Genomic DNA, 16,904 nt, shown 5'->3' on the forward strand with positions numbered 1-16,904 from the left:
AATGCATCAGTATTAATTAGAAAACCCAACAAATTTGTCAATAAAATTGTAAGAAAGGTTGGTTACAGGAATGGACACTGCTAATATATTGTGATCTAAATCTAGATTGTAGCTGCAGAAGTGGGAAAAGAAAACATCAAGACATTTGTTGTTCATCTGAGTGTTTAACAGTTTTATGAGCAAATGTGTAACATGGTTAGATTGTTGCAAAGAATTGTAACTGAGTTTTTATTTTCCAGTACTTACTGCCAGCCATTGTGCACATCAACCACCAGCCATTCCTGGAGCGTGGCGATGGTCCCATTGTGAGTGCTTTACTTTAAACTCATTAATGTCAAGCCCCACTTTTGTGTTTGAACACATAATCTAGTTTGTCAGTGCAGAAGAGCCCTGGGGGAATGTTAGATGTTAAAAGTGTGGTTGTTTCAATGAGAGGTTAATCCAAGATACAGTCCATCTGTTCAAGTGAGGTGAAAGGATTTATCCATTCCTCAATTCAATATTTCCTCGACCAAATCTACAGAAAACAACTTTAGAGGCCATTCTGATTATTTTTTTTCCCCCTGTAATCTTACACACTTTCTCAGGTCAACTGGTTGCACTCTTACCTTCAGTCACAGTTTGAGTCCTAATCCACTCCAGAAACTGAGTAATCACAGTCACCAAAAAAACAAAAGCTGCACGTTTTTGGATGTGAATGCTTTGCCATTGGAAGCATTGAAAATTCGAAGTATTTTGTTTCAAAAGTGAAAATTAGCTAAATGTTTGAGCCAGAAAATCTAGAACTGCAGGAGATGTTGGTAGAAGACACATTAAGAATTACATTTACAATTAAATTTATTTTTCTTAATGCTGTTTCCCACATCTGTCCTCAACATCCAAATGGCTGATCCCAGTTTTATAGGTGGCCTCCATAATTAATAACATAGAGGAGAAATTACAAAGCTAAAAAGGGTTAATAAAAGTTTTGAGTTTTGAAGGAAAAAATGTTTTAATTTGAATATTATAGAAAAGAAAATGAAATCACTGCCACTTACACTTGTTCTATTATTCTGTGCTAAGCCCATCTTTTATCATGTTCTGATTGCTGGGTTTCACTTTTCACAGTGCTTGGTATTGGCACCAACTCGAGAACTAGCACAACAGGTTCAGCTGGTTGCAGAAGACTATGGAAAATCTTCACGTATAAAGAGCACTTGTATTTATGGAGGGGCACCTAAAGGCCCTCAGATTAGGGACCTAGAGAGAGGTATGTGCTAACCCCTTTATTGTGAAAAAAAGTCATAATTGTTGAGAATTTTGAGGTCTCCTCTGTATGTTTACACTGCTAAGATGACTACCCAGTAGATCTTTTTAAAATTTATGAAAATAAATTTTCTGTAGCTAAAGCTTCTCCTGGACATACACGGCTCAGTAGGTTTAAGCAATAAGTAGCTGAGTCATTCAAACAAAGATGATCTCAAATTCTGTCTCTAATCTGTCCTATTTGAACTTAACTGGTATAGTGGTATGGAGTTTTTTAAATCTTGGAAGGAGTGCCTTGACCTGATTTAAGTCCTTTTAGAATTTAGCATATGCAAATACAAGGATTGAGCTCAGCTATTCTACATATCACAAAGCAATAGTCTGCAACTGACAAAAGTAAACAATGTGCTGTTTGTGCCACTAAGGTACTAGGACTGTTTCAGGAACTTGATGCTTCTACATTTCGTCAATCCATATGTACAGACTGCTAATGCAGTGTATTTCTGGCCCAAGAGATTAAAGCACTACCCAAGATTCTAGTGTATTTGTACTCTGCTTCACCCTAGATAGATCAGGTTTACTTGCATTTAGAACTCTGTTACTGTGTTCATCATTTTCCTTTTGTCGCTGCAAAGCTCATTTAAAGTAATCTTGTACTTATTTAATCATGCAAAATAAAACCATACAGTTTATTTTTCCTTGTTTTGCAAATATCAAATTCTGTTTGCACAATTTTTATGCAAGTTGGATAGTAATCTTCAAATAACACTTCCATCCTCTCACCCAGTTCACTCCATTTTAATTTTACATGCAAATTTGAACAGCTTAATGTAGGTTTCTGAACCTGGGTTGGAGGTAGGAATTCAAATAAGCATCCGTCTTTCCCACCTATCACTGACTCTTAGATCCCAGAGCAAGCCTCTGAACTGTATTTTCTTCATCAGTTGTTTCTCTGTTTTAGGAGTAGAAGTCTGTATTGCAACCCCAGGCCGTCTAATTGACTTTCTAGAAGCTGGGAAGACAAATCTGCGTCGATGTACTTACCTGGTCCTGGACGAAGCTGACCGCATGTTAGATATGGGGTTTGAACCTCAGATCCGGAAGATTGTGGAGCAGATCCGGGTAAGAATAGTGTCAGTTGAAAGCATTGTGAAAATTGCACTGTCTCTATAAGGCAGTGTAATGCTATTAAAATCAGGCACTAGTTCACACAGCTTGAGAATAAATGCCCTTCATTCTGAACAAAGTAATGCCATCAGTATTTTCATAGTCTGAAACTGAAGTAATTGAAATTGACACTTTGTGGAGATGCATGGTGTGAGAAACTGAATAACTTCTCTTTTGTTCAGCCGGACCGACAAACCCTGATGTGGAGTGCTACTTGGCCTAAAGAGGTGCGGCAGCTAGCAGAGGATTTCCTGCGTGATTATATCCAGATCAATGTTGGAGCCCTGGAGCTGAGTGCGAACCACAATATTCTCCAAATTGTTGATGTGTGTCAGGAGACTGAGAAGGATCTGAAGTGAGTGTGCCTTGATACTTTGTCAGGTGGTACCTCACTCTGTGAGGTGGAGGACTTCTCATAATGATGTCTGTATTTATAGACTCATAGGAAATTTGCACAGAGTGGAACTGCTCAGCCCATTTCAATATCTGTCTAACTCATTCTTAATATTTCTGCAATCAGCTTCCACCATCTTTTGAAGCAGAACAATCCATGTGCCGACCACTCCCAGTGGTTGAATGAGAGTTGAGCATTCTTATCTCCTATATAATAATTTACCAACAATCTTGAATGTTTTTGGTCAGTGGTATAATGTCTTTTTGGAGATGTTCATTACCTGTATTTATGTAGCACTGTTATTTCCAACTGATCAGAACTACTCTAAATACTGCTTGAAATGTTTTTATCTCCTGCTGTCTACTACTTTGTGAAGTTTCATTGCACAACCTATTTCCTACACTAGCATCTAAGAGTAAAATGCCTAAAACTGACTCATTAAAAACACCACCTCTCAGTCTTGAATGTGTGTATTCAATTGTAGATTGCTACATCTGATGGAGGAAATCATGGCAGAGAAAGAAAATAAGACCATCATCTTTGTAGAGACCAAACGTCGCTGTGACGATCTGACTCGGAGAATGCGGAGAGACGGGTAGGTGTTGTTACGGTCCCCAACCCTCAGATTTGAAGGAAGCATTTTTTATTTATAGCTATATCAGGTATATGAAACTTGAATTTTTGATATTTTAGTGAGAGGTTATTAATTGACGCACAGCACTGTAACTTGGATGAATGGATAAGACATACCAGGGTATAGAGACTGTGGAGCAGTTCAACTGTTGTGCTTTCCAGACTGAGTAGCATTTGTGCCAGGGAAACCCAAGAGGGCAAGTGCAGACCTGCTTTCAGAAGGAATTGACTTGTGGGTGGTTCCAGAATATGGTGACAACCTTGTTTTTTGCCTTTTTAAAGCCTTGCTCCTTTTCTTCATTCTTGTAGGTGGCCAGCAATGTGCATTCATGGAGATAAAAGTCAGCCTGAGAGAGACTGGGTCCTAAATGGTAAAAATGGATGTCTTTTTCATGTTACAAGCAAGAGTTTTTTTATGTAATTAATAACTTAGTGTTGTTTTAGTATTATGAATTTCAGTTACTCAAATGAATTGTAGAATTTGGGTTTGTAACCATTTTCGAACGTTATTAATGAATCCCATTTTCAAGACAGATGGGAACTCCCTAAAGACCATTATAAGAACCGATAACACAAAAAAAGACCTTTGGTTCAACCCATTCTTTCCACAGTTGATTTAGTTTCTTTAACTCCTTGAAGCTACTGTGTAAACACTCCTCAGTCCCTAAAAGGTGGCCAGCAGAGTTTTGAAAGTGCAATCAGCAGCCTCTGGATCTGCTGAATGAAGTTAAGTCATGATTTGCTTGCATTCACTGGCAACAGAGAGTGAGATTGGGGGGGTCGAAGGAGAAAGATACTTTGTGAGTGCAGTGGGGTGGAGGAGGGTTTTATAGATGATCGATTGTATTGTTGCCCAACCTCGTCATCTACTGTAAACTGACTTTCCGTTTTACTTATCCAAATTGTATTCTTTCACACTTTGCCATGCTGATCTCCAGAGGCTATGCTTCTCCCCCCTCAGCATTCAGCCTGTCATCCAAAAGGCCATAACTAAGCATTTTAAGTTTTGTAGAACATAGAACGGTACAGCACAGAACAGGCCCTTCAGCCCACGATGTTGTGCCGACCATTGATCCTCATATGAGGTAAACCTAATGTACAAACTGTCAAATTTCTGTGACCATATACATGTCCAGCAGTCTCTTAAATATCCCCCAATGACCTCGTTTCCACAACTGCTGCTGGCAACGCATTCCATGGCGCTCTCAACTCTGCGTAAAGAACCTGCCTCTGACATCCCCTCTATACTTTCCACCAAGATGCCTGCCTTGAAGAAGTTTTCCTCCTCTCTCTACAAGAATCTCAGGGAGTCCCCCTCCCACTGCAACAATCGGGTTTCCAGCATCTGCAGTCATTGTTTTTACCCAGCTTAAAACTATGACCCCTCATGTTAACAATTTCTGCCCTAGGAAAAGTTTCTCGCTATCAACTCTATCTATGCCTCCCATTATCTTGTACACCTCAATTAGGCCCCCTGTCTTGCTGTTTTTTTCCAATGAAAAAAGTCCGAGCTCAGTCAATCTCTCTTCGTAAGAGAGATCTCTCTTCGTAAGTTTACCAGCATCCTGGTAAACCTCCTCTGAACCCTCTCCAAAGCATCCATCTCTTTCCTATAATAGGGCGACCAGAACTGGACACAGTATTCCAAGTGCGGTCTAACCAAAGTTTTATAGAGTTGCAACAAGATCTCACGGCTCTTAAACTGTTAATGAAAACCAAAACACCATATGTTTTCTTAACAACCCTGTCCACCTGGGTGGCAATTTTAAGGGATCTATGTACCTGCACACCAAGATCCCGCTGTTCCTCCACACTGTCTTTAATCCTGTACTCAACTTTCAAGTTCGACCTTCCAAAATGCATCACTTTGCATTTATTCAGGTTGAACTCCATCTTCCACCTCTCAGCCCATCTCTGCATCCTGTCAATGTCACGCTGCAGCCGACAACAGTCCTCTATACTGTCAACGACACCTCCAACCTTTGTGTCGTCTGCAAACTTGCTAACCCATCCTTCAATCTCCTCATCCAAGTCATTAATAAAAATTACAAAGAGTAGAGGACAAAGAACAGAGCCCTGTGGAACACCACTCACCATTGACTTCCAGGCAGAATATTTTCCTTCCACTACCACATGCTGTCTTCTGTCGACCAGCCAATTCTTTATCCAGACAGCTAAATTTCCCTGTATCCCATTCCTCCTGACCTTCTGAACGAGCCTACCATGGGGAACCTTATCAAATGCCTTACTGAAGTTCATATACACAACATCCACTACTCGACCCTCATCAACTTGTCTAGTAACTACTTGTTTGTAGTATCTACAAACTTCATAATGCTACTTCCTGCATAATAGTCTACTTCATTTACAAAAGTTGAGAAGAATATGAACTGAAAACTATTCCTTGCATAACACCTTACTATCTGGGGGAAAAAAATTATCCATCTATTTCAATTACTCTACCACTTTCTGATTAACTCCATGTACCTCCATCTATTAATTTCTTGTATGACGTTTTGTTAGATGCCTCCTTGAAATCCTATATGTATTTGTACAGCACTGGTCTTTCCTCGACTGTTTTCCCACAAATTGCTAAAGTAGCTGCTGCTTGTAGCTCCCCTATACCAAGAGATCTATTATGCTATGCCACACTCCTCTGTCTTGTGCCATCCTATCATATCTGCAACTGCTTTTTGACATCCATTATCCCAACTATGCTTAGGTTGACACTCTTTCTGCACCCCTTCACGTCCTCTAGAAGAGATTTCTATAGCTTTTTAACTTTGATCAAATGGTCAAACTGGTGACATTTTCTTCTTTGGGTATCACTCTTTTTAAAGTTCTTTTTGCTCTTGCAATTCCTCTTTTGTGAAATTATTTTTGATATGTGTTTTTGAGCTCGTATGGCAGCATACAAGTATTTAACGTTTTCAATTGCTTGTAAATAATTTACACATAAAATGAATTGAGTTAAGCTTCCTGTATATTGAAGGAATGAGAAGAGATGATATGGTTTTACACATAGTGTTTGTAATGAAGTGCTTTTCTCCTATTCCTGCAGAATTCCGATCCGGAAAGGCACCAATCCTTATTGCAACTGATGTTGCATCTCGAGGTCTAGGTTTGTACTCAACTTGTTTGCAGGAAAAAGTATTACAGATCAAGCTATGAAATTGCCTAAACTGAAAGAGGAAAGCGATATTTAAAGTGACGTAGTGTGATTTCCCCACCATCTTGAGCTTTTTAAATAAGTGACTTATTTTTGTTTTTTAAAATGTCTCTTTGTTTTTGTATTAAGGTACAGGCCTGCGGCAAGGCCTAGGCATGACAAAACGAGCACCAAGAGGGAGAGGAGATATCCATCTACCGCCACCTACATAAACCAAGCTTAGCCTTACCGTGTGGGGTCTTAACCCCTATGCACTGGGCTGGCTGTCCCAAATTTGGGGTCTTCGGATAATGTTTACCCCGACTTCTGTTATCCAGCTCGCCCTGGCACTGTCTGGTTCAACCTCTGCAGCGGACTGGTTCGTTAAATAAATAGGGTCTTCAGATAATGTTTTTTCCAACTGACTGAATATCCAGCTTGTCCTGGCCTTGTGGGGTTCAAGCCCTGCTCCAAGCCATCTTATTGGAGAGAATACTTAGGGGACTTCATAGATATTGACTTGCCCATCAAACCAGCATAGCCTAGCAATGAGGCAATAAGGCTCTGTACTACCCGAGTTCACCTATCAACCAGGATACTATACAGGTTCCAGGTAATCTTACCCATCTTAGTCAGATGGTGTACAGTGGGGTCCAGCTGAATTTATGGCTCTGTGCACAGTCTGGGCACATTTAGTTGAGATTTCTGGATACATGTTAAATGTTGCCCCTTACTTGATGAGAGATATTCCAAAAATGGGAACATGTATTCAAGTGTACTTCTGAGAGGTCAGTAGACATAGTACACTTAACCATAAGGCTGTTTAATAGCTGGTGTAAATTTGTTCTGTGACTCCAGAATTCCTTTTGAAAGTGGAGCACTGAACCTTTTGGATACTTTATTTATCAGTATTCACTCTATGAAATCTGGACTTCAATTACAGAAACTTCTATTACTGCTATATTCTGGATTCCACTTGCATAACATCAGCTGTTGCCCTCAGTTATGCTAGAGTTGTTGATGAGGTTTGAGTCATTATTATGATCCAAACAGAAACTATTGTTTTGTGTAATATATGTGAAAGATTGCATGGGTACCTGTTAGAAGTTTGGACCCTGCAGTTGCGTGATCCAGATGCAGGAAAGCCTTGCCTTTTGAAGTATTATTTTAATGGCAATTGTGTTGTTCAGGTGCTGCATTTGTTTTCCTGGCACATCTAACACTGTGTTAGATTAATAACAAGGGGCAATAGAAATTGTGCTAATGTGCTCCCTGATTGTGCACATGTAGAGTACCCTTATTGCACTAGAAGCACTTAAAGAACCCACATTTGAAAGAGATTAATGTAAACTGCTTTTGAATGTAGCAGTGAGGCAGGCTGAACCCTTGATTTGTGGGCATCCTGATGGCTAATGGGCTTTGAAATCAGTTACAAATAGATTTGTTGTCTAAGGGATACAACTTAATTTTGTGTATCCCCAGCTTGGTCTGAAAGAGCCTGTTTAGCAATTTATCTCTTCAGTTTTCTAACAGCTGGAATTCAGTATAATTTCAGTATTTTACTGACAAAAGTGGCTTTATCTGAAACCCTGTTCATTGAAAACCAGCACAAAAGCCAGTTCCAAGATCAGAAAATTGAAAGCAGAACCAAAATTCCCTGTTAAATTCTGACATTTCCCTTGTATGATCCAAATTTGATTTACTTATAATTGGTTTACTGCTGAAACTAAGGGGCGTGTGGAATTGTCTGCTGATTAGGGGTTTCACACCAAGCACTACATTTACATGGCCGGCCAGTTCTGCACTCAAACTGTTAAGTGCCTCAGAGCTAGAAACAAATCTTTCTAGCTACTAATGGGAACACCATGCATGCACTGACAGTGGCCCACTGTTTCACACTGAGATGGACAGACTGTTCCGAAGTAACTTCCCCTTTAACGGGCACTGGTAATAAACTAGGAATTAATGGCGTATATGTTCTTGGTCTCTTTACTTTAAAGGGTTAGAAGGTTTGTTAAGTGTGGCTGTTACAAAATTAGGGCCCCTTAATGGGGAAACTCCAGATGGAACAGTTTGCTCATTCTTAGTTCATACTGCAAAAAGAAACTACTGAATCCCCGCTGGTTAGCAACAATTGCAGCCAACTGATCCATCTGCTGGATTTGTGGCTCTATTGCAATCCCTGGGGTCTGGTTTCTGATGAGAACTGGAGTAACGTGGTGCAAACAGTTTACTCTCAACTACTGTGAAACCCCTACTGCCAAGCATGCCAAGTATCTCCCTCACCTTCACAGGACGTCATGTCGGGGCTTGTCCGGTAACATCTTGGGCCTGTCTGAGTTGCGCTGCCCGAAAAGCGGGTTGCAAAAAAAGTTTTTAAGGTAGGAATGAGTAGATTGCTGTTTCTGCATCTTGCCTAGCCATTGTAGAATTTACTACAAAACGAAGAACTATTTCATGTAGGTTACAGTCTGTTTCTTGTTACCGACTGATTCTACCAGGGTGGGAAAAGTTTTGTTTTGAAACATAATATTGTGGAGAGCCAGTAGACAATAGTTTATAAGGCTAGCTGTGAACATTGTGTTAGGGGCTTGAGGTTTTCTGGTGCAAAGCAAACTTTCTCTGTGGGGAAGTGCTAGTTGCAAGAGAATGAAATATCTGCCATGTGTTTTGATCAAATCATAGGAGCAGCAACATTTCTTAATATTTTTCCCAGTCTGCCATTAATAATGGGCTCTGAGTTTTAAAATCTGCAGTCTATAGTGCACAGCAATCATAGCAGGGTAATATTAAAAAGCAATCAAAATAATTTTAAAGAATTTGGAAAGTCTCAATTTTTATGCTCCACACTTTGTTTCTCTGTCCCTTATTCCTTAACATAGCTTTTCCTGTCTTTTGTTGCCAACTGGGAAAGAATTATCGGAGCTTCTCCATAACTTCAATGTCAGGGACATCACTTAGATCTTTCACTTGGTAATAATTTAAAAGATATAGTACACGAGCCCCTTGCATTGCTTCACATAATGTTAACCTTTTGTCATGGTTTGGGTTTATCATTCTAATACCTTTTACTTCTCCACAATAAAAGGCTGCTGGAAAAAATGCTCCCTCTGGTTAGTTGAGTATGTGAAAGTTATCTGAAAAATACCAACCAACTAGCAGAATACCCTATACGACACTAGAGCTGATAGCTAAGTGTTGGTCATAACTGAGCTCATCCTAGCACACTGTAATACAGTACTGGTGCGGTGCGTAAGATCACTCAGCTTCTTTTCAGTTCAGTTTGCAGTACCTCTAGTGTATAGTTGCAGGCAGCTCACTGACTGGCATTTGGTTATTCAGTAAACCTGTCTTGTGGCTTGCTATTGGTGTTAAGGTGCCCATTTTGGTGATCCACATTCTCCAAGCTATGGAAATAAATGTTAACATTGAAAAGTACTGTCGTCTTGTCACCTGAAGCTGGCAAGTAAGTTTGGCTTCATAAATGCAGCTTTCTGAGATGCAGACCTTTTACAGTTAAACAATGAGATTATAAAATATGGAAAGGCGGCTGTCATTTGTCAATAACTATGGATAGTAGGACACAGGTGATATAAGCTTTTGGCTTTCACTATTGTAATAGATTTTTGTCCTTTAGGATGGGCTGTCATTTAAACCTTGCTACTTGAGATCCATATCTCTGCTGTTTGTCTGCTTCCGTCTCTATTTGATATCAATATGTGCTATAATGATTTGTTTTTCATTTTTCATGTACATTTTTCATATCTGTTTATCTCTTTACTTCTGACTGTCTATTGGGGTGAGTAGTTCAGTCACTGTAATGTTCATCCTTTTTATTTAAAATAGGAAGAGATAGCATAGTGAAACTTGAGCCCATTCTTGTAATGAGAAACAGACTTCAATAATAGTTTGTCAGTAAATTTCAAAGAAAAATATTCTGAAATGTTTAAAAGTAAGTCTGGGATTGGGATACAGCATGGGTTGGGAGTTGCCTTGTTTTTGGAGAGTGGGTTGGAGGACCTAATTTAATGACAAACTGCAGCCCTTTGGTGCCCCCTGAAAGTCGGGCTACAGAAATGTATTCAGCCATCCATCCCAGCGTGTGGGACCTCTCGCTACAAGGGAATGCTCGATGCATGCTCTCCCAGCTCCACTGGTCCCGTGTCGCAGGGCGGAGGTCGAAAGGAGACCACCAGAACCAAAGAAACGGGATTGGCTGCGGCAGTACGATGGAGGGAGTGTGCATCGGACTGGTAAATACTACTCAACACAGCAGGGAGGAAATCTGTTGTCTAGGCATCATCTTCTAAAATGCAGATTGTAAAGGGTTAAGTTATATCATTAATCTGGAATTATCACTGATGTTTAAAATTATCATGCAGTTACTACTACAGTAGGAGCTAACATAGGGCGTGTTGTTGACCTTAATCATTAGAGTCCGTGGGTACAGTTAAAATGTTTGTAGAAATCAGTTGCTTAAAAAAACTCAGACTAATTCCCTGCAGAAGGGCTCCTTTATAATTCAGAATCTGAACTGAAAAATGCTTGCTGCTTCAATAATTTCAAGATATTGTTGGCCACTCAGCTTTGTGCCCATTCACTAAAGGCAAGAATAAATTATGGTGATGGCCAGTAGAACGGTGTAGTTTTGGTTTTAGAAGGTTGTCACAAGTAATCAGTAGTTGCACGAAGCCAAATTCCAAACACATTCCAACTCTCAGATTCCAGGGTTGTTATAAGTTAGACATCATTGAGACCCAGTCTTCAGTATGAGATAATGAGTGTTTTGTAGTGTCATTTGTAGTGTTTTGAAGCATTATAATTCTTGATTATATAAATGTATATGTATACCCATAAATATTATAATCTAGCCAAGAATTTTACTTGAGAATATTGTATAGAAGATTTCTTACGTGATTACTCCATTCAGAATATTGCAGAAGAATCTGACACTTTAGTCTAAATCTAAATATGTCAGTCAATGGTCAGCTAGTCAGTGTTGTGCCAGCATTCTGGAGTACCAGAATAGATTCTAGTGGTCAGATACCAATGATTCGATGATAATTTCTAGCCTTAAAGAGCATTGTGAACTGAAGTTCACATTACTGCAGCATTTAGGAATTGGAAACTTGAAGTATTTCTTCACAGATCTATATTTGAGACCAGGGTTAAATAATACTTGTTATTTAAGCCAATCAAGCTCTCCGAGGGGCTTTTGGGAAATATTGGTATGTTTTCTTATTTGACAAAGTCAGTAGCTATAACTCGAGCATCACTGTGTGCCTATATACTATGTTCAAAGTAACATCATTTGTAACTTAGCTCTTCCTGTAAACTGTATCTCTGGTAGCACCATTAGCTGTTATTTTGTTTAGTATGGTGCCTGGGGAAGTGTTGTATATGTTGACATTTGGTACTGTAGAGTTATTCTCATTTTATCCTTTATTGCTAAATGACCGGGCTCCTTGTTTTCAGGAGTGCTTTAATCTGTAATTTAAATTTAATTTAATTTTAATTTAATTTAAACTGTACTCTAGTATCAAATAGTACAATAAATCTAAGTTACTGGACTTTCTGTGTAGCAATTTGTTTTTCCCCCAAAGTAAAAGTCTGAGCATATTTGACTGAAGCAAGAGTGAGGAAATCTTTGTTATTCGTATATCCTTCCTGCAAGGGTGTTGGGTTAATCACTTTTCAAAGTTAAGATTGTTTGTTTTTGTTTGAAGGTATTGGTGGTTAATGGCAGGTTAGGATTTTAGTCTGAAGTTTGTGAACTGTTATATTAAAAACTGAGGTTTCAGGGTTTTGTGAGAATGCTAAGATGAGCAAGATATTCAGATCCAGCAAATGTCCACTGTGAGATACGCCCTGCCACATAAGTTCTGTGATTCCGTTGGTACTTAGAGGTCACTTGTTCTTGTGTTGTTTCTTTTATGGCATGAAAGTGGGATGCAGAATAGTACAATTATAACAAGCTTCACCAATATTGGAAATGGATTTGTGCAGGATGGGTCATGTTCCATCTACCTTTGTGGAACTAACTCCCTCTTTCTTGTCTGTCTTTGGATCAGCCACTGTTACGTCTACAGGCTTGTCAAAGCTCAGCTATTTCTTTAACAGTTTTTGTTTGAGCTGTGTCTAAGATACAAGAAGTTGGATAGAGATCAAGTCCTGTAAAAGTTTAAAATACCTTGTTTTTGATTATGTAAAATGGTAATGCACAGTCTTTCTTGATTGAATCGGATTTATCTGCATCTCCTTTAGAAGTTAAAGCTGGTGAAAGGAGCACTTACAGGCGCTGTAAATGTGTTTATAATTGATGTGCAATGATGTCTAGTTTTCCCAAATACATAATCTCTAAGTCAGGAACTTAACTAAAGAGAAGCAATGCGTCCCAGACTGAAACGAATGGTCTGTTCTGGAGCAATGTGTTTTGAGAATTCCAGTTGATTTTCTGGTTGGTAGATTGGTGGATCTGCTCTCCTGACAGAGATATGTGCACTATAAGTAGTTCAGAAAAAGCTGTTTTATGTTTGTGCTCCCTGTTCTGCTGTTTGATATGTGAAGTTTCAAAGCATGGTGTGGGTTTTTAAAACTCTGCATGTGATGGGGGATCCATTGCAGTACAGTAACATAAACTGTAAAGGTACTTGTACTCGAATCTTTGTTTTAACTGATCTCTTTCTACCTGGCTGTTGTGGTGTGCTGTTTGTGCTGCTTCAATTTGGCACATTCCCCATCTCTCCACACCACACTGCAACTCTGCTTTTACAGATGTGGAAGACATCAAATTTGTCATCAATTACGACTATCCCAATTCCTCTGAGGACTATGTACATCGCATTGGCCGTACAGCACGCAGTACTAATAAAGGCACGGCCTACACCTTCTTCACACCAGGCAATGTGAAACAAGCTAGGGAGCTGATCAAAGTGCTGGAAGAGGCCAATCAAGCCATTAACCCAAAACTCTTACAACTTGTTGATCATGGGAGAGGAAGCGGAAGAGGTAACTGAATTCTTTAATTTCTCATTTTTCTACTGATTGGGCACTTCACTAGACCAGATCCTGTTAAAAGCTGATTCCTGAACACTAGCTTCCATGTAGCGAACCTGGGATCGGGAACTCGGGTCATTTTAGGAATGTCATTGCTGAGACACTTGTAGAAGGGGCGAATGTCAAGTGTTTATTTCAAAATCATTAATCAGTGTTTAAGATGCTTGCTTGTCTTCCTTTAATAGGCAGTGCCCCTTAGCTAAAACTACCTCATTATCGTGAATGTACACTGTTTTATCCAATCACTGATTACACTCAAGCCAAGATCTGAGCTCTGATTGTTAACACTTTTTCCTGTCATTTCTTGCTCTCAGTCCTTTACCTTGAACACTTTAGCCAAATAGGCAAATGGGTGGCAGGCATGGTAAGCCTTTCTAAATCTGCAAGAGTATTGAAATCAAATCTGGTTACCAAACTTTAAGAAAGATCCTGTGGCCTGGGACAGGGTACAAAAGCAAACGTGCTGGAATGGAACAAAGTTGTGGAATAGTAGTTATTTGGAGGTATTAAAGAATATGGGATTGTTCTGTTAAAAGTAGAAAAGACTGAGACGCTTGAATTGAGGTATTCAAAATAACCAGTAGTTTTGACAGAATAACAAAGTCATAGAACACAGAAATAGGTCCTTTAGCCGATCATGTTTGCGCCCATCAAAAACAATCACCTAACTATTTGCCCCTCATTTTCCAGAATTTGGCCTACAGCTTTGGTATCGCCCGTGAACATCTAATACAACTTAATGTTATGAGGGTTTATCTATCACCCTTTTATAAGCAGTGAGTTCCAAATTCCCACCACCCTCTGTGTGATTTTTTTTTTGCTTCACATCTCCTCTGAACCTTCTGCCCTTACTTAAAACTATGCCCTTTGATTATTGATTCCTCAGTCAAGGAGAAAAGTTTCTTCCTGTCATAATTGCCCCTCATAATTTGAATACATCTCAATCATGTTCCCTTTCCATCTCCTTCTCTGGCTGTTAAGAAAACAAACCAATCTCCAGGCCAGGCAACTTTCTGGTAAATCTTCTCTGCACCCTCTCCAGTGCTATCAAATCCCCTCCATAATGTGGATTCTGTATACCACATTCTGTATACACAATACTCCAGCTGTGGTCTAACTAACATTTTATATAATTCCAACATAGGCTCCATGCTCTTAAACTCTAGGGCTTGATTAATAAAGGCAAATATACCATACAGCCTCTTGATTGCTATCTCCATCTGTCCTCCTACCTTAAGAGACATTGACACTAAGGATCCTCTGACACTATGTGCTTCCCAGGATCCTGTTGTTCATCAATATTCCTTGCCTTGTTTGTCTTAGCCAAGTGCTTCACCTCTCATTTCTCCAATTGAATTTCATTGATCAACTATCACCTGATGAAGGAGCGTCGCTACGAAAGCTAGTGTGCTTCCAATTAAACCTGTTGGACTATAACCTGGTGTTGTGTGATTTTTAACATTGATCAACTGGTCAGCCTATCTGACCAACCTGTCTAAACCTTCCTGTAATCTTAGGCTAGCCTCCTCACTATTTACCACTGCACCAGTTTTTGCATCATCTGCAGACTTGTAAACTTCCAACATTCAAGTCTAAATTATTTATATGAAACACAAATAGCAAGAACCTCAACTTTAATCCCTGTGGGACACCACTGGACACAGAATTCCAGTCAGAAAACACCTTACTCATCACTCTCTGCTTCCTGCCACTTAGCCAGTTGTTGATCCAATTTGTCAAATTCCATTGGATCCCATGGGCTCTTGCCTTTGCTATCAGTCTCGCATACAAAATCTTAACAAGTCCCAAGTAGATGATGTCAAAAGCATTGCCCTCATCTACGAGGTTGGTCACCTCTTAAAAAAAATTAAATCAAGTTGGTCATACATGTCCTCTTAACAAAACCGTACTGACTGTTCTCGATTAATCCCTGACATTCTGTACTCTTCTAGGACTTCTGCTGTTTTGAGCGTTTGATATCTGCCATAAGCCTCTCTCTTCTCACAATTCAATGTAATATTCCTCGATAGCCAATATTCATAAAATTTGATAGTCTTGTGCTTTTTCTTTAAAGGAAGATATTGTCTCTACACTCAGTATTCCTTTCAAGTTGTAACTGGAGGGCACAGAATAAGTGACTAAAATAAAAGGATGTGATTAGATGTTTTACTTGCACCATCAGTTATGATCTGGAACACTACCTGAAGTAGAAGTTATAGCAGAAGTTTTTCTAACGAGCAAATTTGTAAGACCTTGAAATAGAACACACAACATACTGTAGGTGCTTTGAAAGAATCAGCTCTTATGTGAGGATGCTAGTGGCTGCTATGAGATTAGATAACATGAGCCAGAATATCAAGTGGAAGAATACACGTTCAACGGAAATATGCTGCAATTTGCATCAGCAGAACCTAGGTGTTCAAATACTTAACTAAAAGTGTGAATGCAGATAGATGTAACCATCAAATATATCACATGTTTTATGGAGTTACTATAAGGAGCCCTCTTGTGGCAAAATGGTAGTGGCTCAACAGTTAAGAACATCTCTGAGCAGGTTGAATAAGAATGCAGGTTAAGCAACAGTACAAGTGCTAGAAAGTAACAAATAAATGTCCCTTTGAAGATCATGGATGCAGCAGGACAATGCCAGAGATTGTTAATGAAGGAGGAGTGGCAAGTAGCTAATGTTGTTTCCCTGTTCAAGAAGGGTAATAGGGATAATCCAGGAAAAATTAGACCGGAGAGTCACATTGGTGGTTGGGAAGCTATTGGAGAGTATATGTGCATTTGGAAAAGCATGGCCTAATTAGGGACAGTCAGCATGGCTTTGTGGAAGGCAGGTCATGTCTTACTGATTGTCGTCACCTCAAAAAATACAAAGGTAATCGATGAGGGTAGTGCAGTGGATGTTGTCTACATGGATTATACTTAGGCTTTCGACAAGTCCTTCGTGATATTCTCATCCAGAAGGTTAAGATGCGTGGGATCGAGATGCATAGATTCAGAATTGGCTTGCCGATAGAATACAGAGTATAGTGGTGGAAGGGTGTTTTTTTTCTGGCTGGACATTCGTGATGAGTGGTGTTCAGTAGGGATCTGAACTGGGACCTTTGCCATTTGTGATATAGATAAATGATTCTGATGAAAATGTAGAGGGGGGGGGTGAGTGAGTGCCTTTTTAGGCAATATAAAGATTAGGGGGGTTGTGCATAGTGTAGAAGGTTGTCAAAGGATACAGATGTATATAGATCAGATAAGGGT

The 16,904-nt window shown here is 39.5% G+C and overlaps 1 protein-coding gene across 2 annotated transcripts in view; it reads left to right on the forward strand.

Annotated features, from left to right (window-relative positions):
• Positions 1-16,904, forward strand: part of LOC122542344 (probable ATP-dependent RNA helicase DDX17) — a 45,002-nt gene that overhangs the window by 22,460 nt on the left and 5,638 nt on the right. Inside the window, exons 5-13 of one of the 2 annotated variants that reach the window (XR_006309780.1) lie at positions 240-305; positions 1,108-1,249; positions 2,207-2,367; positions 2,595-2,767; positions 3,291-3,401; positions 3,749-3,810; positions 6,501-6,560; positions 6,738-7,200; positions 13,362-13,488. Coding sequence is in view for 1 of the 2 variants with exons in the window: in XM_043680022.1 (XP_043535957.1) it covers positions 240-305; positions 1,108-1,249; positions 2,207-2,367; positions 2,595-2,767; positions 3,291-3,401; positions 3,749-3,810; positions 6,501-6,560; positions 13,362-13,595 (1,009 nt within the window). In the remaining variant the exon portion in view is untranslated. Of the gene's footprint in view, positions 1-239; positions 306-1,107; positions 1,250-2,206; positions 2,368-2,594; positions 2,768-3,290; positions 3,402-3,748; positions 3,811-6,500; positions 6,561-6,737; positions 7,201-13,361; positions 13,596-16,904 lie in introns of those variants that run through there. The other variant, XM_043680022.1, reaches the window with a different exon arrangement.

Source organism: Chiloscyllium plagiosum, chromosome 39 (assembly GCF_004010195.1).
Source record: "Chiloscyllium plagiosum isolate BGI_BamShark_2017 chromosome 39, ASM401019v2, whole genome shotgun sequence".
Taxonomy (NCBI): Eukaryota; Metazoa; Chordata; class Chondrichthyes; order Orectolobiformes; family Hemiscylliidae; genus Chiloscyllium; species Chiloscyllium plagiosum.